The sequence below is a fragment of the Muscardinus avellanarius genome, assembly GCF_963383645.1.
Source record: "Muscardinus avellanarius genome assembly, chromosome: 9".
NCBI lineage: Eukaryota > Metazoa > Chordata > Mammalia > Rodentia > Gliridae > Muscardinus > Muscardinus avellanarius.
Window position 1 is genome coordinate 58,896,571 of NC_137795.1, and position 20,170 is coordinate 58,916,740.

The 20,170-nt window shown below is 39.2% G+C and overlaps 1 protein-coding gene across 2 annotated transcripts in view; it reads left to right on the plus strand.

The window, feature by feature from the left end:
• CROT (carnitine O-octanoyltransferase) overlaps positions 1 to 14,230 on the plus strand; it is a gene marked incomplete at both ends in the record, with an annotated part of 43,502 nt that extends 29,272 nt beyond the window's left edge. For both annotated transcript variants that reach the window (XM_080701955.1, XM_080701954.1), the window contains 5 exons: positions 9,200 to 9,323; positions 10,651 to 10,729; positions 10,815 to 10,908; positions 11,133 to 11,252; positions 14,110 to 14,230. In XM_080701955.1, the coding sequence (XP_080558081.1) occupies positions 9,200 to 9,323; positions 10,651 to 10,729; positions 10,815 to 10,908; positions 11,133 to 11,252; positions 14,110 to 14,230 (538 nt within the window). The remainder of the gene's footprint in view (positions 1 to 9,199; positions 9,324 to 10,650; positions 10,730 to 10,814; positions 10,909 to 11,132; positions 11,253 to 14,109) is intronic.
• Between the last annotated feature and the right edge of the window lie 5,940 nt (positions 14,231 to 20,170).

Sequence of the window (20,170 nt, forward strand, 5' to 3'; positions counted from 1 at the left end):
TTTTAATTTTTAGGAGTTTAATTTGGGGGTTGTATGATAATTCTTTAACTGTTTGAGGAAATTTCAAACTTTAACTGTTTGAGTAACTTTCCATTTATCTGCACCATTTTGTATTCCTATGAGCACTATACAAAAGTCCAATTGCTCTGTATCCTTTCCAGCATTTATTAAAAAAATGTAGTCATCTTTACTATTTATGCTGGGATATTGGTGCTTCTGGCCCCTCAGCCTTCAGACTGGACTAGGATTTATACTATCATGCCACCTCACTCAGTTCTTAGAAATCTGGACTTGAGCTAAATTATACCACCAACAAAGGTCTATATTAGTCAAAACTGTCCAGAGAAAGAGAACCTATTCTATATACGCATATACATATACACATAGAGGGAGGGAGAGAGGGAGAGGGGAAGAGAAAGAAAGAAAGAGATTTGTTCTGGGAATTGGTTTGTAGTAGATTATGGAGGCTGAAAAGTCCCATGATCTACTGTCTATAAACTGGGGAACCAGGAGTGCTGGTGGTGTAATTTAGCCTGAGTCCAGGTTCCTAAGAACTGAGATGCAGGATAAGATCCAGTACAGTTTAGAAGGACTAAGGACCAGAAGCACCAATGTGTAAGGGCAGGAGAAGATGGATGTCCCAGCTTATACAATAATTTTACTCTTCCTCTGTCTTTTTGTTTTATTTAGTCCCTCAACAGATTGTATGATGCCCATCTACATTAATGAGGGCAGCTTTCTTTAAAGAGTATTGAAATGCTAATCTTTTCTGGAAATAGCCTCACAGATGCACTAAAAAATTATGTTTTACCAGGCATCTGGGCATATCTTCACCCAATCAAGCTAATGAATAACAGGGTTCAGCTTCATTCTTTTGCATGTGGATATCCAGTTTCCCCAGCACTGTTGAAGATACGGTGTTTTCCCCAATCAAGTAGTGTTTGTACCCTGTTGGAAATTAACTGACCCAAGGTTTAAAGGTTTATTTTGGGGTTTTCAGTTCTCTTTAGTTGGTCTATATGTTACCACATTATTTTTACTACTGTAGCTTTGTACAGTAAAGGTGAATCATTGGACTTTGTTCTTTTAAGATTGTTTTGCAGTCAGCCTCAGCGACTTAGTGAGGTCCTGTTTCAAAATAAAAAATAAAAACATAGGGCTGGGGTGTAGCACAGAGGTATAATGCTCCTGGGTTCTATCCTTGGTTTTGCAAAAACAAACAAACATTGTTTAAGCTCTCCTGGGTTTCTTAAAGTTCCATATAAATCTTAAGTGAGTTTTTTACATTTTTGCAAAAAACACCATTGAAATGATAGAGATTGCATTGACTCGATAGATCAATTTGAGTTGTATTGCCATCTTAACAATATTAAATGTTTAAATTCATGAACATAGATGTCTTTTTGTTTAGGTTTTTAATTTCTTTCATCAGTGTTTTGTAGCTATCCATACCCATGCCTTTTCATCTCCTTTTAAATTTTAGTATTTAGCCTTTTTAATATCTTTTTAAATGGGATTGCTTTCTAAATTTTCATTTATTACTAATGTATAGAAATGCAGCTGTTGATTTTATAGCCTAAAATTTTGTTGAATTTAGTAGTTCCAACAGTTTTTTTGATGAGCTCCTTTAAGTTTTCTAAATAGATCATCTGTGACTAGAGATATTTTTACTTTTTCCTTTCCAATTTGGAAGGTTTTTTTTTTTTTTTTTTTCTGTCTAGATCATCTAGTACTATGTTGAGCAGGAGCGTCAAAAGCAAATATTCTTCTTTCTTCCCTATCTTAGATGGAAATTTTTTGGTCTTTCACTATTGAGTATTGTCTCAGTCAACATTCACACTACCATAATCCCAAATAATCGACCGCACAACTTGAGAAGGAAGATTTATTTTCTCACAGTTTTTGGATATTTAGAAATTTAGTCCACGTCAGGCTGGGTCTGCAGAGCTCCGGGCATGGGGGTGGGAAGTGGAGAGAGTAAGGGCTCTGCTCTTTATCACCGAGGCTGGAAGTAAGAAAGCAGCAGAGGAAGGGAGGCCTGACACAATTCCCAAGGCCGTACTCCCCGGGACTTCTCCTTAGCAACCAAGCCCTGCTTCGAACATTGCTACCTGGTTCCCATGATGGCTCGGGGGACATTCTGAATCCAAATTATTACAGTCAGCTTCTAGCCTCTTAAACCTCACAATTCAAAATGCATTTAGTCCATCTACAAGAGTTCTCATAATCTTAACAGTTCTAGCATCACTCAAAAGGCCAAGGACCAAAGTCTCCTCTGAGACTCAAACTCTTGGCCATGATCCCAGAGTTTGGGGCTCTGCAAAAAAAGAAAGCAAATTATATACATCCAAGATAGTAAGCATTTGCATTCCAAAAGGGAGAAATAAGGCCATAGAAAGGAGTGGGACCAAACAGTATTGAAATCCAGCAGGACAAGAATTTGATCCTGCGGCTCCACTTCTGACATCTGGGGTGCATGGTGATTTCAGTGGACGATGTACTGGCCCTTCTAGCTTGTCCCCATGTCTTGCATCCTGTAACCTTTCCTCCTGTCTGGCTGTTCCACATTTCTGGCATCTCTGTATCTCAGGAGCTTTCCTTACAACCTTGGCCTCATCCTCACAACTTCACAAGTTGCCCTATTTATGCCTGCTTGCAGGAATTCTGATCCTGCTACACGTTGCTTGGCTTCCTAGGCCTTCCTTTGAAATCTGGGGGAGAAGACTCCATGACTCCTTTTTTCCCAGCAAAGCCAGCATTGCATGAACACTGAGATCAACCACCAACAAGAAAGGTAGTCATGCCCTCTTTAAACACTGCCTGTGAGCCTTTTTCAATCAGAGCTGCTGGGACCACCCCCATCTGGGCTGTAGTTGGGCCTGCCTCCCTCATATCCACCACTTCTTCCTTTCATCCATCTTCCTTTCATCCATAACATCATCTCTCTGGGCCCCAATTTTACAAATGTCTTTCTAGCTAAAGTGCAAATCTATAAAATCCCTCTGCTTTGCTTTCCATTCTTAAATTTTGCTGTACAACTTGCTGAACAACAAACATTAGTATACATAATGCAGCTTGGCTACTTAATCCACCAGCTTAATCAGTCTTTGTCTTTAAGTTTGGCCTCATGGAAAATTTCAGGACACAGGAAAAATGCCAGTAAGTGTTTTGCCAGCATCTAACATGTATCCATAATGCAGTTTGAATATTTTTCTGTTTTATATTTCTTCCACCAGTGTATTTAATTGTCTTTAAATTTGGCCACACACAAAATTTCAGGACATGAGCAAAATGCGGTTCTTTGCCAAAGTGCAATACACATGGCCTTTATTGCATTTTCCTGTGGAATCCTCTATGCCCTCTGAAACCTCCTGAGCAGTCTCTACTGTCTGCCTTTCCATCCACATTCTTCTCACAACTTTCTCTCACAAACCAGTTTCAAAGATTCACCATCCAAGCCGGGCATGGTGGCACACACTTTTAATCCCAGCATTCGGGAGGCTGAGACTGGAGGATTGTGGTTTGCGGACAGCCTCAGCTACTTAGTGAGGCCCTCTGCAACTGAGTGAGACCCTGTTTTAAAATAAAGAATAAAAAATAGGGCAGGGGGTGTAACTCAAAGGTCAAATACCCCTGGGTTCCATCCCCAAACCTGCAAAAAAAAAAAAGATTCACAATCCATATGATCCGGTGTAGAGCAGTGATACTACTCCTGGTACCAATATCTGTTTCCATTAACATTATCACTGTGATAATCCAAAATGACTGGCCACACAATTTAGAGAAAGGCATATTTAGTTGTTTGCAATTTTTGGAGATTTAGAGTTTTAGTCCATGTTAGGCTGAGTCTGCAGAGCTCAGAGCATGGCAGTGGGAAGGAGAGAAAGAGGGGGAGAGGGAGGGGGGGCACCACAGAGAGAGAGAGAGACCACTGGGCTGAGCTCTCACATCATGGAGCTAAGAAGCAAATAGGGAGAGGAGAGGCCTTATATAATCCCAAGGCTATGCCCCAGTATCCCTCCTCATCATCCAAACCCCCCTTCCAACAGTGCTACCTTGTTTTCATGAGGGATAGGAGGACATTCTAAATTCAAACCATTATAATATGGTTGTTCTACTTTTTAGTTTTTTTTATAACTCTCTAGATTTTTTCATAACAGCTATTTTAATTTACATTTTTGCCAACAGTGTAAAAGAGTTACCCTTATTTTATATCCTCACCAGGATCTGTTATTTTTTTGTCTTTTTGATAATAGCCATTGAAACTATGCAGAATGACATCTCATTGTGATTTTGATTTGTATTTCTCTGATGATTTTTTTTTCTTTCTGTACACTGGTCATTTGTATATCTTCTATCCCTACCACATGGAGTTAACAATTACAGTATTGAATAGTGCATTTAGAGGTTTTACATTAGTAATTGTCTTTTGGAGGCAGAAATCACCCCTAGTTGAGATTTGGCAATATCTGGAGACATTTTGGGTTGTCATACCTTGGGGAGAAGATGCTCCTGACATCTAGTGGATAGGGACCAGGACATTGGTAAATATCTTACAATATATGAGGCAATCTTCACAACAAAAATCATCCAGTTCTCTATATCACCAGTGCTGAGGTGGAAAAATCTTGCTTTACATAATGTTATTTTCCTTTTAAAAACATTTCTTCACCTTCTCATGGGCAGTTAGAGTGGAGTGCCTTATCTTAATCCACTCAGTGGTTATACTGATTCTAGGCTAGACTCAAGAGCCTTTTCATCTGATCCATTTCTATTTTCTCTTTTTCCCATAGTAAAGTCCTAGGGTGTTTACCAGGGCCACTCTACTATAACAGGCCTTAAATGGTTAAGTTTTATCTTGCTAGAACCATGAGACAAATGGCGGATTGTCTCAGTTACCTTTTTTGTCTGTAAGCAGCCACTTTCTCCTTGGTCTCTGTCCTTCAGCCTGCTGCACTAACTGGTCAGCAAATTCCTCTAGGGATGGGAGGCTTAGGCCATCAGGGTCACATCTTTAGACTTCCCTCTTTGAGATCTTGATCTCTCACATCCGGGCTCCCTGTATACACCCTAAACTCTGGTGTTGCTTCACCAGCCTGGTGAATTTATGGAAAGCCCAATGTACTTTTTTGCCTCTTGCCAGTAATTTTCTTTCAGTTTCTCAGTCTTTTTGCTCATAGGTTTTGTAAAATATCAAATTCTTTGAGGGGCAAAGTGGCATTAAATGAGTTACCTCACTTAAAAAAATTGCTCTTCTTTCTGAATGTTGGCCTTGACATCCCACCTTGTTGGCAATTCTGTAAAGCCTTCAGATTTTCTTTCTTAAATCCAGTTCTTTTTGTTTTTAGCAATTAGCTGGGTTTGCTACCATGTAGCCTATCACAGCATTAGAAATTTCACTTAAATCCCTGCGCTTGGGCGGCTGAAACAGGAGGATCACACGGGTTTGAAGACAGCCTCAGCTACTTAGTGAGGCTCTCAGCATCTTAGTGATTCCCTGTTTCCAAATAAAATATTAAAAAGGTCTGGGAGTATAGCCCGGAGGTAGAAAGCCTCTGGGTTCCACCCCCAGTACCACCAAAAAAAAAAAAAAAAAAAAAAGGAAATTTCACTTAATATTTTTTTAGACAGATGTGTTAAGATCAGATTCCACATAAGTTAGCATACATTATATTTGATTGATATGTCTCTAAGTCTTTTTTTTAACTATAAGAATCTTTTCTGCTCACTCATGTTCTATGTTACACACCTTTAATCCTAATACATGGGAGGTTGAGACAGGAGGATTGCAGGTTTGAGACCAGTGTGCAATAAATTAGCAAGACCCTGTTTAAAAAAAAAATAAGGTTTGAGGATATACTCAGAGGTGTAATGCTCCTGGCTTCAATCTCCAGTATCATTTAAAAAGAGAAGAATACCATCATATCCTACCTTTTTTTTTTATTGTATTTACTTTAATGAAGAAACTGGGTCACTTATGCCAGATACACACACATACACACACACACACACACACACACACACACACACACACACGGTCAGCTAGTTTTCTGAACTTTCTTGATTATATTATCATGCTGTTCTTTTTTTATGTGTGTGGTACTGGGGATGGAACCCAAGGACATTGTACTTCTGAGCTACACCCCCCAGCCCTATTTTTTAATCTTTTTATTTTTGAAACAGGGTCTCACTGAGTTGTGAAAGACCTCATTAAGTAGCTGAGGCTGTCCGTGAACCACAGTCCTCTGGTCTCAGCCTCTCAAATGCTGGGATTACAAGCATGTGCCAACACGCCCAGCTGCTGCCATGGTGTTCTTTAAACATATCGTTTGGTCTTTTTTTTCCCTGTAAACTGGCAATTAGAGTTAGAAACTTGAGAATAAGAATCAGCTCTTATTTTTATTTTTTATAACAGTAAATCAAATGGTTGATGCTATCTGCCTTCAAAGTTAAGAGTTAACTACCAATGTTAAGAGTGAGTTAGTTTCCAGCCAGCATCTATTATAAATTTTCCTTCCTAAATTTTTGTGTCTTTTTTGTTTTGTTTTGTTTTGTTTGAGATGGGTTCTCACTATGATTTATAGGTTGGTCCTAAAGTCTTGGATATAAGTGGTCCTTCTGCCTCCGCTTCCTGAGTATTGAGACTAGGCTAGCCATTCCAGCTTCTTCCATGAATGCTTTTAGTAGCTACTGAGGTCATTGGGTAATTGTCATGATTCATTATTTAATTAGAAGTTATACAGTGGTGATACCATTTTTTTTTTTTTTTTTAGTACTGGGGATTAAACCCAGGGGCATTCTACCTTTGAGCTATACCTCCAGCCCTATTTTTTATTCTTTATTTTGAAACCCGGTCTCACTACGGTCTCACTGAGTTGCGGAGGGCTTCACTAAGTAGCTGAGGCTGTCTGAAAACCGCAATCCTCTGGTCTTAACCTCCCGAATGCTGGGATTACAAGTATGTGCCACCACACCCGGCTCCTATTTTTTTTTCTTTCTTTTTTTTTTTTTAATTTAAGACAAGATTGTACCATGATTTCCAGGCTGATCTCAAACTTCTGGGCTCACATGATCCTTCTGCTTCTTTCCTTTAGTAGCATGAGCTACCATGCCTGGCTATCTTTAATGTTTTTGTTTTTTTATTTTTAAAAGAATATTATTTTAATGCCATTCAAAAGCTTTATTTGTGTGCTCTCCATACTTTTGAAAGAATACTGTTTACCTCAGAGAGACAAAAACACTGAACAAAGAGGTTTAATGGTGTTCGAGCCCCTCTAGTGATAATTTAGGTGCAGTTTGGCTGGGAGCCTCCTGTGAGTGTGTGCTCGGTGTTAACTAGGGCTTTGTTTTCATCTGGAGGTTGTCCTGTGGAAGGATGCTTCAAGTTCACTCACAAGGTTACTAGTAGAACTAGTGTCTTCCTAGGTGTTGTCCAGAGGAATTCCTTCAGTATTTTGCTACCTGGGCCTCTTTATAGAGGAGTTCCCAGAATGGCGACTGGCTTTCCTCAGAGCAAGAAAGTAAAAGAGCAAGAGAGACCTCTCTTTTAGATGTGACATCCCATCATTTGGCTATTTTCTCTCCAAAAGGAAGCAAGTCACTAAATGCAGCTCACATTTTAAATGAGGGGGTACATATCCCATAATTTTGTAATCCAGTCATCTGTTGGTGGACATTTGGCTGGTTCCATAGTTTGGCAATGGTGCATTGCGCAGCTATGAACATAGATACACATGCACTAGTTTGGTTTCCATTCTTTTGGGTGGAAACCCAGAAGTGGTATTGCTGGATCATATGGTAAGTTTGTTCCCATTCTTCTGAGGATTCTCCACACTATTTCCAAAGTGATTGCACTAATTTGCAATCCCACCAACAACGTATTAGAGTTCCTACTTCTCCACATCCTTGCCAGCAAAAGAGAACAAAATTATGTCATTTACAGGGAAATGGATGGAACTGGAAAACATTATGCTAAGTGAGATTAGTCAGTCACAAAAAATAAGAAATTGGATGTTCTCCCTAATATGTAGAAGCTAGGGAGAAAATGGGTCATAGGAATTCTAGATGAAGAAAAAACTAGAGATGAACAAATAAGGCGACCTAAATGAGGAGAATGGAAGGGGGGAAGAGGGAAATTCCCTAATGTACGTGATGTACATTCACAAACATCACTGTCAATCATTAAGCCAAACAAAGAAGGAGGGAGGGGGAGGGAATGGGGTGGGGATAGGGTAAGGACTAATTGGGTGATGTGTACATGTATGCCTCTACCGTCTTTTACTCTATTAAGATGTGTGACTACAATGCACCAATAAACTTTTTAAAAAAAAAAAATGAGGGATTACACCACAGCCTAGCTACTAGGAGTCTTGGATCACTCAGGGCCAGCTTAGAGTCTGCCCACCACAATCTGAAGCATATATAGTCACCCAACAGCCAAGCCTTTGAAACCATCCATGTTATCAGAGTACTTTCTTGTTCTTTGGTTTTGAAAATTGCTTTTTTATTGAAAGTCACAATTTCCTGAGTACAATGGCAATGGCATATGCTTGTAATCCTAGTACTTGGCAGGCTGAGAAAGGATCAAGTTTTGTTTTTGTTTTTGTTTTTTAATATGGAATGCTTCACTAATTTATGTGTCATCCTTGTGCAGGGGCCATGCTAATCTCTGTATTGTTCCAATTTTAGTATATGTGCTGCCGAAGTGAGCACGAAAGGATCAAGTTTTAAAACCATCACACTTTCTTTTTTTCTTTTTTGAGGTACTGGGAATAGAACCCAGGGGCAGTCTACCTCCAAGCTACACCCCCAACCAATTTTTTTATTCTTTATTTTGAAACAGGGTCTCACAGGGCTTCACAAAGTAGCTAAGGCTGGCTGTGAACCTGCGATCCTGCTGTCTCAGCTCCCAAGTACTGGGATTACAAGTGTGTACCACCATGCCTAGCATAAGACCAGCATACTTTCCCTTAGAGAGTTCAAAATATATAAAAAATAAATTAAAAGGGCTGGGTTATAGCTCAGAGGTAGAACACCTTTGGGTCCATTTCCAGGTGCAAAAAAAAAAAAAAAAAAGTTACAGCTCTCATCTGAACTACAGGGCTTAGTCTCTGAACAGTATCAGCTTTATTAGCTAACTATTTGTAATTATATTTGCGCATTTTCCATCTTATGATACACTTTTTAAACTTCTTTATAGCCCTGGTTGCTGCTATGAAACAGCTATGACAAGATTTTTTTATCATGGCCGTACAGAGACTGTGCGATCATGTACAGTCGAGGCAACCAGGTGGTGCCAGTCCATGCAGGATCCTTCTACCGGCGTGAGTATTGGAAAATAAAAATTCATAGGACTTAATTGTTCTAAAGGAACCATAGCCCTCAAATTCCTAGCTTCTTTGCTTCAGATCCCCTGGATCATTAAAATACTATAAGGTAGCTGGGCATGGCAGTGCACACCTGTAATTCTGGTACTTGGGAACTGAGACAGGAGGATTACATGTTCACGCTCAGCCTCAGCAACTCAGTGAGACCCTGTTTCAAAGTAAAAACAGGGTTGGGGTATGTAGCTCAGAGGTAGAACCACCCCTGGGTTCAACCCCAGTGCCACTAAAAAAAATAAAAATAAAAAAATACATGAGACACATTTTGGAAGGTGGTTGTCGTTAATTTGCCAGGTTGTATTTATAGGGATTAAGAAACAGAAGACCTGAGAAGAAGCCTATTTTTTTTCATTTTCCAAGAAAAGTATCTTCAGTACTTTGAGTGTTTCGGCACTACTGATCTACCTTTAGAACAGCACCAGTAAAGTGCAGAGCTCTTCCAAAGTATCTTTAAAATGAAGCCTTTCTTCATATGTTGGATGTTTTTGAAATCATAGACTCTGGTTCTTGTTTGAAATCACTGGGACCAAAACAGGTGTATATGTTTTGTTTTGTGCTTTTTGTGTTGAAATATTTAGACAGAGGTGGTTTTTCTTTTTTTTTTTTTTTTTTTGGTAGTTTGTTTCTTTAGTTTTGGTGGACATTATTATAGAAATGTTATTTTATTTTCAAAGAACTGTTTCACTGTTGTTTTTGCAGTTACACTTTAGTTTTTTCTAAAGTACTAGTTGTTTCTGTCTTTATTTTCTAATGTCACTGTAGTGCTGCCTAGAAGTTCTTTTTTCTTGTTCCTTGAGAAAAATGAAACACACACACAAAAAAATCAAAGCACATAGGGAAGAAAAGGAATAGAAAAATTAAGAAAAGCCGGGCGTGGTGGCGCACGCTTGTAATCCCCGCGCTTGGGAGGCAGAGACAGGAGGATCGCGCAGGTTCGAAGCTAGCCGCGCGCGCTGGCTTAGGAGACCCTGTTTCCAATTAAAAATGTAAAAATAGGTCTGGGAGTGTAGCCCGGAGGTAGAAGGGCTTCCAGGAACCCCAGTACCATCAAAAAAAAAAAAAAAAAAAAAAAAAAAAAAAGAAAAATTAAGAAAAGATATAGATGAATGTGTCACAGGTCTTCTAGGGATCTTCTGTCTCCCACATTACCCAAATTTTAATAATAATAAAATTAGGTGTTTTTAGTTGCGTTTTACATATACTATGTGATATTGAAACTTGAATTCTTGATTTATATTGAACCTTGATTGTCTTGATTTTACCACAGCTTCTTGAGCGGCAGCAAAAGATGTTACAAGCTTTTGCAAAGCATAATAAAATGATGAAAGAGTGTTCAACTGGAAAAGGTACTTCTGTTGGAATTATTCTGACTTAATAAAAAAGATCTGTTGAAACCTGTTTTCTAACTTTTTATTTGCGGTTTCATTGCAGGATTTGACCGTCATCTTTTAGGTCTTTTGCTCATAGCAAAAGAAGAAGGTCTCCCTGTTCCAGAACTCTTCACAGACCCCCTTTTCTCCAGAAGGTACTACAGTGTAGTGTTTTATAACTTCATCAACCGGTTCCTTCCTTCCTTCCTTCCTTCCTTCCTTCCTTCCTTCCTTCCTTCCTTCCTTCCTTCCTTCTTTTCTTCCTTCTCTTTTCTTTTCTCGTCTCTTCTTTCCTTTTCTTTTCTGAATGTTAAAAGTTTTGGAGAAACAATACACCATCTGTGGACCTAGTAAAACATCCTTTCTTTGTGCCACACAGTGGAGGAGGTGGAAATTTTGTTCTCTCAACCAGTCTGGTTGGTTATTTACGGGTCCAAGGCGTGGTGGTTCCCATGGTACACAATGGATATGGATTTTTCTACCACATCAGAGATGACAGGTGAAGCTGCAGTTTTTATTCTTATTGGGTGGAGTAAGAACGGGATCATACTTGTTATTTGCATGTTTTTCCTAAACTGTGATTCTGATTATGGTGCAATCTGTCACTTGCTATATTTGTAACTAATTTTGCCACTTAGATATTTAATGTATGTTTATATGTTTCTGTCCTGCTTTTGAGACACTTGTGAAACTCCTCAGTCCTTGAGGAGTTTTTATGCAGAACATGGTTTCAGGTTGTTGTGATGATCATATTATCTTCAAAATCAGCACATCCTCTAGTGTATTTGGTCTATGCAAGGTATTTTATGGTAAGTTCAGATAAAATTTGTAAATATTCAGCCCTATGCCATGTTCGTGGGCTCTGCAGCTGCAGATACAAAAGAGTAGATTTGGCAGCACTTCAGATGGAATGTGAAAAATTGGACCGACATTATGTAAAACAGATTTCAGCTTCTAATGTTGCTCCTTTTTACTTTTCTTATTTAAAAGATTTTTATAGACATTATTTTTTCAAATAGAATCATCTGCTTTCTTTGTCAGGTGTGATTTATACATGGTTATTTATACCAATAGTACTTGTTATTGTTAGTCTCAAATCTTTAGATTATGTATTTCCACAGTATTTAGTTTGTAAACACTAATTTACAAATTAAAACTTAAATGATAAAGACATAGATCTTAGGATCAATGTCCTAAAATTATCATGCACAGAGAATAAGTAAGCATTCTAACATATTCCCTGAAAATAGTGGGTTTTGTGTTGTAGTCAATGAAATGAGTTCAGACCACATATACCTCAGCTCTCTGATTATTTTTTTATGATACTGGATATTAAACCCAGGGACTTTCAGCCTCTGAGCTATCCCCTCAGCCCTATTTTTTTTTTTAATTTTGAAAGGAGTCTCACTAAGTTGCTGAGAGCCTCTATAAATTACTAAGGCTGGCCTTGAACCTGTGAGCCTCCTGTCCCAACTACCCCAGTGCTAGGATTACAAGTGTGTACCACCATAGCCGGTGAGCTCTCTGATTTTTAGAAAACTCTACTTTTAATCCTGGAGCAGAAACTCTACTCACTAGTTCAGGAGATAATCTAGTGGGAATTTTACAGTACCAGGTATTAAGGAAAAACAGATAGACAGGATCCCATTTCTTACAGATCTTATTTTCTACTTAGAGATAAAAGACAAAAACAAACAAGCACAAAAGATTTGGTGATGAATGCTCTGCAGGGAGTAAGCATGTTGATGTGGCAGTAGAGATTAAATGATAGAAAAGTAGAGCAGCGCTGTATACAGTGTAGTCAGAAACAGTCTCTATCTCAGGCAAGTGATAACAACTGAGATGTTAAAGATGAGAAGGAATTAATATGAATAGACAAGAAAACATATGTACATATCTAAATACACATATATAATATATACATTCACATATACATGCATACACACATATACATGTTCACACACACACACACACACACACACACACACACACACACACGCAGAGAGAGACTCTCTTCCCTCCTTAGAATATAAGATCCACAAAGGGCTCTTTGTGTTATATCCCTAACTCTAACAATATCTCATAAATACTGTACTCGGTAAATGTTTTTATAGTAACTGTGTTGAAGATTAGAGGTAAGTCCTAGGATAGGAAAGATATTAGTACTACAAGGAGAAGAAAAAGACTATATAAGTACAAATTAGCAATTGAGATAGGAGGTTGCAGAAGATATTGAAAGGAGGTAGACGGGAACTATATATTGTAGTATAGGGTTATCCCTGCATACACATCAGAATAACCTGGAAAACTTAAAAATAATTCCTAGAGACACTTAATTTGGTTGGTGTGATATGGTTATATAGAGCCTTGTAATATGGTAAAGGGTTTGGATTTTCTAAGAACAGTGAGAAAAATTTTTACAAATTACTTGGAAGTTTCATGTGCTACTTACATTTTAAATTTTTTTTTGCTACTATGTGGAATATAAATTGAGTGGACAGAATTAAGCACAAGAATGAGATGAGGGGAATAAGGAAGTCTCTTCTTAGTTCATTTTCTGTTGATATAACAGAATACTGGGAACTAGGTAATTTATAAAAGGAAGACACATTTTAGCTCACAGTTCTAGATAGGGTAGCGCCCTGTGCTGCTTCACCTTGTGTCAGAGAGTGGAAAGGCAACCAGCACATGAGGAAGATGCCAAACAGGGACAGCCTCCTTTTATAATCACCCGCCCTCACAATAACCCCAGCCCCTTGAGAATGGTGGTAGGCCCTCTTAACAACCTAATCTTGTATTAACAGTTTCACCATTTCTCAGAACTGTTAAATTGGGATCGAATTTCACTGTGACTCTTGGAAGGGATGGACCACATCCAGACCCTAGCAGGAAGCAGGGATGATAACAGCTGGCACAAAGGTGTTGTTCAGTAGAGGGAAGTGGGAGGTCTGAGACACATCTTGGAATTAGAACCAGTAGGACTTACGATGTGTTGCTGATTCTGATGCTGGCATTTACAGGAATGGAGAAGATCAGGGGAGAATCAAGAACTTTTTTGTACATATTAATTTGGAGAGTTCTGCTAATACAGGAATCTATTATACTTATATACAGGAGAATATATAAGTAGGCAGTTTGACACATGAGTAAGGTGCTCACAGAGTTAAAGGTACACATTTATGAGTTGTTACTACAATTTGCTCAAAATAGCTTTTAAATGAAATGTAAGTTTTTTTTAATTCATTGTTAAACTTGAAAATTGTGTAACTTAAAAAGAATTGATTTATATAAAAATATCTCTGTCCACTAGGACAGTTGAGCCTTTTGCATAATTATTCATTGCTTGTGCTTCACAGGTTTATTGTGGCCTGCACAGCCTGGAAGTCATGTCCGGAGACTGATGCAGAAAAGCTAGTACAGCTGATTTTTGGTGCTTTCCATGAAATGATGCAGCTGATGAACACTGCTCATCTTTAGAGATTAAATATTTACTAAGACATCCTTAAACTGGGCACTGAGTGTAGGCTGGTGATAGGAGATGGGAAGGAATGTTGACTGAGAAGACATTTGGTAAATGTAGAAATTAAGTAGAATCATGCTCTCTAAATTTATCCTGCCACAGAAGGCAGAAATATTTTGAAGTTTCCTTTGATGCAGCAACAATGCAAATTATGATGGTAGTAAATATAGAACTATGCAATACTTAAGATAAGCCTCAACAATGCAAATCCTGCTCTAACTTAAAAATGTTTTTGTTGGCATTACATAGGTTATAAATTCTCTGAACATCATTGTAGAGTTCATCTTTAAAGCACTTTTACATTTTCTTTCTTTTTTTTTTTTTTTTGTGGTACTGGGGTTCCTGAAAGCCCTTCTACCTTAGGGCTATGCTCCCAGACCTATTTTATATATTTTTTTTATTTGGAAACAGGGTCTCTTAAGCCAGCACGGCTGGCTTCGAACCTGTGCGATCCTCCTGTCTCCGCCTCCCAAGCGCGGGGATTACAAGCGTGCGCCACCACGTCCGGCCTTTTACATTTTCTAATTGCCAAAGGTCATGGTATATAATAGGATGCCAATTCCCCTAAAATCAATTCCTTTCCCAGTCACCACAGAGATACAAGCCTGTTTTTGAAATAGGGAGAACCACTGCAATGTAATGGTGATCCAAAATAGTTTCGTAAAGAATTAGGTTTTAGTAGGGAGACTTACATCCTCTAACACACACACACACACACACACACACACACACACACACACACACACACATCCTAACAGAATTCATAATGGTATATCATTGTAATTAGTTTTGTGAATAAAAAAGTAAAGCACTTATATTTAAAATTTATAGATACTTTTAAAGGGTTCACTGTTGAATCAGATTCTCAGGATTTTATAGTTTTTTTCTCCTTTTTGTTCAGTTTGTAGTAGTTTCTACTCATAGAAAATAAAAACTTTCTAATCATAAAGCTTTTTGTTTGGTGTTTGAGAAAATTATTCATTCCTGTTTGCTTTCTTTGTCCTCTCTAATCTCAGATATAATTGCTGCATAATAAACCACCTGAAATTTAATACGTACCCTTTCTTATGACTTTCTTGTTGATTGTGCTTAGCAAAATCCAGCTGGTCTTGCCCAAATTTATTTATTTAGCTATAACCATCAGGGTGCCAGGACTGAAGCTGGAAGGTCTATAATGGCTTTACCTACTCTTTGGGGACTGGTAGCTAGGACTCTGTCTCCCTATGTTATCTCTGATCATTCAGTATTTAAGACAGGGCACCCATCCTTTCCATGAAAGTCTTGGAAGATGAAGGTAGAAACTGCAAAATTTTTAAGACCTAGGCTCTAAAGTTATATAATGTCATTTCTGCTGCATTCTCTTGAGTATGTCACAATTCAAAAGGGAAATCCATCTACAAGAGCTTGGGGGGGGGAATTCTCTTAAGAACAAAGTAACTTTGTTAAAAGAATAGGCACAGAGAACATGATTTACTGGGGGCTGTTTTTATAGCACTTTATCACATTTTAATATGTAGATTACATATGCTTAGTGTGCTAGTCATTATACACCCATTTAAAAAAAATTTATTGGTGCATTGTAGTCATACATCTTAATGGAGTATAAGATGGTAGAGGCTTACGTGCACACATCACTCAATTAGCCCTTCCCTAATTCCTACCTGCTCCCCTTCTTTTTCCCTCTTTCTCATGTTTGGCTTATTGATTCACTTTGATATGTTTATGAATATACATCCTTTACCTTAGGGAATTTCCCTCTTCCCCCTCCCATCCCCCTCAGGTCACCTTATTTGCTCATTTATGTTTCTACTTCTTTGTCTAGAGTTCCTGCTCTGACCCTTTTTCTCCCTAGTTTCTGCATATTAGGAAGAGTATCCAATTTTTTTACTTTTGTGAGTGACTAATTATCCCCCATTTTAAACATTTTCATATGCTCTAAATTTGATAAGACTGGTTTATTATCATTGTTTACTGTTATAATAACCAACACTTGCCGGGCGTGGTGGCGCATGCTTGTAATCCCTGCGCTTGGGAGGCAGAGACAGGAGGATCACACAGGTTCGAAGCCAGCTGTTCTGGCTTAAGAAACCCTGTTCCCAAATTTTAAAAAGTATAAAAATAGGTCTGGGAGCATAGCCCAGAGGTAGAAGGGTTTTCAGGAACCCCAGTACCACCCAAAAAAACCCAAACAAACAAAAAAACCCAACACTTCAACCCCTTTACTCAGGGCCAGACTCTGTCCTGCGAAGTACCAGGACTGTTTCTTAGTGAAAACATTCAGAGTTGATTCCAGTGACATTTGATACATCTTTCTCAGTTGTTGTAGAAGAAATCTGAACTTTTACCTCACTGGTGCAGTGTTTCAGACTAGATAACCAAGGCATTTAGAATCATTTGGTTGGATCTAAATAATGTGTAACAAGTTAATTATTTTGGAAGCTATATCACTGCAAAGAAACCTCACTCATGCCTTAACACATTTCCTTAACTTGCCTTAAGTTAAAAATCACCTGGATTGTTTTATAGATTATAAAATAGATTCTTGACCCAGACCTAGTAAGTTAGAATTTTCAGGGGTAGATGCCTCCTGATCCTTCTCAGGTAAGCATGGGAGTAATTATACATGAATAGTTTTGATGCTGCTCACTCTGAGTAGCCACAGTAATATATTCTTGTCCCACTCTCATCTAATTTTAAATTCAATCACTTATACACGTGGTCATTTTTTTGGGGGTCAGTTTTGAAAAATTCTTTGGTAATTTCTGGCTTACTACCAATAGAAGAATTGGTTTTGATAGGTTAGTGACCTAAACCACATGTTATAGCAATAAGAATTGATATTGCTATGGCAAATTATGGAGAAAACAAATGGAAATTTATGGAAAAAACATTTGTGTGGTTAATGTCTAAAGTTTTCCTAAAAACATTTATTTTTGCTTTTCACCTAAATGTACTTTTCCTTGTAGGAAAACTAGATCAATTTTCATGGGAAAGTAGGATACTTGTAAAAGGAATAATGGAGTTACTATAAAACTTTTTTATAAAGCATTTTGTCATTGATACTTTAAATTATATTAAGAAAGAACACATACATATTAAAATAGTGAATTCTAAATATAAAAAATAACTGGTATATTTGACCTTGTTTTCTGGAACCAAATGTGCTTGCAAAGTTAGCTAGTCTAAGTTAGATTGATGGCTAGTCTTCATTTTCTCTTGGATGGTTAACCTAATAATACATTCATCTAAAAAAAAAAAAAATTCAGAGGAGATCCAGGATAGCTGAATGGAGGACCCAGCACTCACCCTTTTCTCAGCAAATAACCAAAGTAACAAGTGAATATCTGCATTTTGAAGGGAGTTACCATGGAAGAACACTGGAAATCAGCAAGAGAGAGCCTGGAACATCTTAATATTCAGAAACCGGAGACAGCCACATAAAAAGAGAAAACAACACATCTGCCAGCCTAGCTCCAGAGGTGGGGAGAGAGGGAGTCTCTCCTTGACAGGGGTAAGAGTAGAAGAGTCCTAGCAAACTACCTGGGCAGATGCTGGCAGTCCTAGCTCTAGAAAGTTCCACAGCCCTCAGACTTGTATTCCCCCACGCCTGGGGTAAGTATCCTGGGGTCTGCACAGTAGCCTTGCTTTGGAAAAGGATTAAAATCATCTCCCAGTGTCCACCCAGGGTGCTGTGACCAGGAGCCATCCTTAGAAATGAGCTATTTTAGCCGGGCATGGTGGTGCACGCTTGTAATCCCCGCGCTTGGGAGGCGGAGACAGGAGGATTGCGCTGGTTCGGAGCCAGCTGCACACGCTGGCTTAGGAGACCCTGTTTCCACATAAAATGTAAAAAATAGGTATGGGAGTGTAGCCCATGGGAGTGTATCCCGGAGGTAGAAGGGCTTCCAGGAACCCCAGTACCACCAAAAAAAAAAAAAGAAATGAGCTATTTTCTGAGTTTCTAGGGGTCAGAATGACCTGTGGATTCCCATCTCTCAGACTCCACAGACATCTCACTGCACTGGCTTGAAGAGCAACTGCCTTGTGAACGTAGTTTGGCCTAGAAGAGTGACTGTGACCTAAGGTGCTGGGTGTTCTGCACTTTAAGTGATGAATGTTGAGGCAGGAGGATGTCACCCTGAAAACCAGATTAGGGCATCGATTCCTGAAGGCCATGGCTAGCACGTGGATTTGTACCAGTGCCAGAGCTGAAGAAGACACCCAGGTGCTCCTGTCACACCTACCCCTGTGCCACTCTCAGGCACCTGTTATTGATAGGGTGGGGAAGGGCATCTTTGTCCCGCTGATGCTCTGCCCACAGGCGCATTAAGGGGGTAAGGCATTGAGCCCCTCTGGCTCTGGCTTTTGCCTTGCCCCAGGGCGTGCATGGCTGGAGGTGTGCCTAGTGCAGTTTTGTCCAGTCCCAAATGAGGTCTCACTCCTGGGAGGACAGGATCAACAAAGCCACAGAGAGGTATACCATGGTTCCAGAGGCCACTCCATCAGCAGCATCTGGGTCTACACTGTTGACAAGTCAGAGGACAAATGTTCCAGGCTCCTGACCACTGCTGGGGCTGCCAGTGCCAGAGGAGCTCACCAACAGTGCCCGAGGAAATTCTCATCACCTGAGAAAGACCACGACTTCCACTGTGAGCCATAAAGCACCTCACACCTATTGCCGTCTACAATGGCCTGAGTTGCTAGAGTGTCCCCATTCTTGCCTGGCCTGCAGACAAAGGATTTTTCTGACTGCACTACCATACATACTGTGCTCAAAGTCACTAATCAGCCAAAGAAGCTATAGGAAGACTACACTTTGTTCTTAGTTGCTTAAGAACTTTCTCCAGAACAGACCATATTTTAGGCCACAAAGCAAATCTTAGCAAATATAAAAAATCACACATATATATCATTCCTTGCATCTCATCAGATTGTAATGGAATGAAATTAGAAGTCAACAGTGTCAGGTGTGGTGGCACATGCTTGTAATCTCAGCATTCAGGAGGCAGAGACCGGAGGATCACGTTTTGCGGACAGCCTAGCTACTTAGGCCCTCTGCAACTTAGTGAGACCCTGTTTCAAAATAAAGAATAAAAAATAGGGCAGAGGGTGTAGATCAGAGATCAAATGCCCCTGGGTTCCACCCCCAGGCCCACGAAAAAATAAAAAAAGAAAAGCTTTAGGAATCATATCCATACATGCAAATTGAACAATACATTTTTGAATGATGAATAAATCAGGGAGGATATTAAGGGAGAAATTTAATAGTTTCTGAAATCAAGGCAGGTGTGATGGCCCAAGCCTGTATTATCAGTACTTGGGAGGCTGACATAGGAGGATCACAGATTGAGGACACCTAGTGAGACCCTGTTTCCAAATAAAAAATAAAATAAGGCTGGGAGAATAGCTCAGAGGTAGAATGTCCTTGGGTTCAATCTCCAGTACCATAAAAAGTAAAATAAATCCTAGAATCAGATGAGAATACATGAGGGCGTGCATGGCTGGAGGTGTGCCTAGTGCAGTTTTGAGAATACAGAAACAATAAATCAGAATCTCCAGGATATCAGGAGGTCAGTTCTGAGAAGAAAGTTCATAGCTATGATTGCCTACATTAAAAAACCAGAAGCCCGGCGTGGTGGCACATGCTTATAATCCCCGCACGTGAGAGGTGGAGACAGGAGGATGGCATAGGTTCGAAGTCAGCCGTGCTGGGTTAAGAGACCCTGTTTTCAAATAAAAATATAAAATAGGTCTGGGAGTGTAGCCCGGAGGTAGAAGGGTTTCCAGGAACCCCAGTACCACCAAAAACAAACAACAAACAAACAAAACCAGAAAGATCTCAAAATACCCAATCATGCATGCATCTCTAGAAAAGTAAGAACAAAGCATTTCCTAAA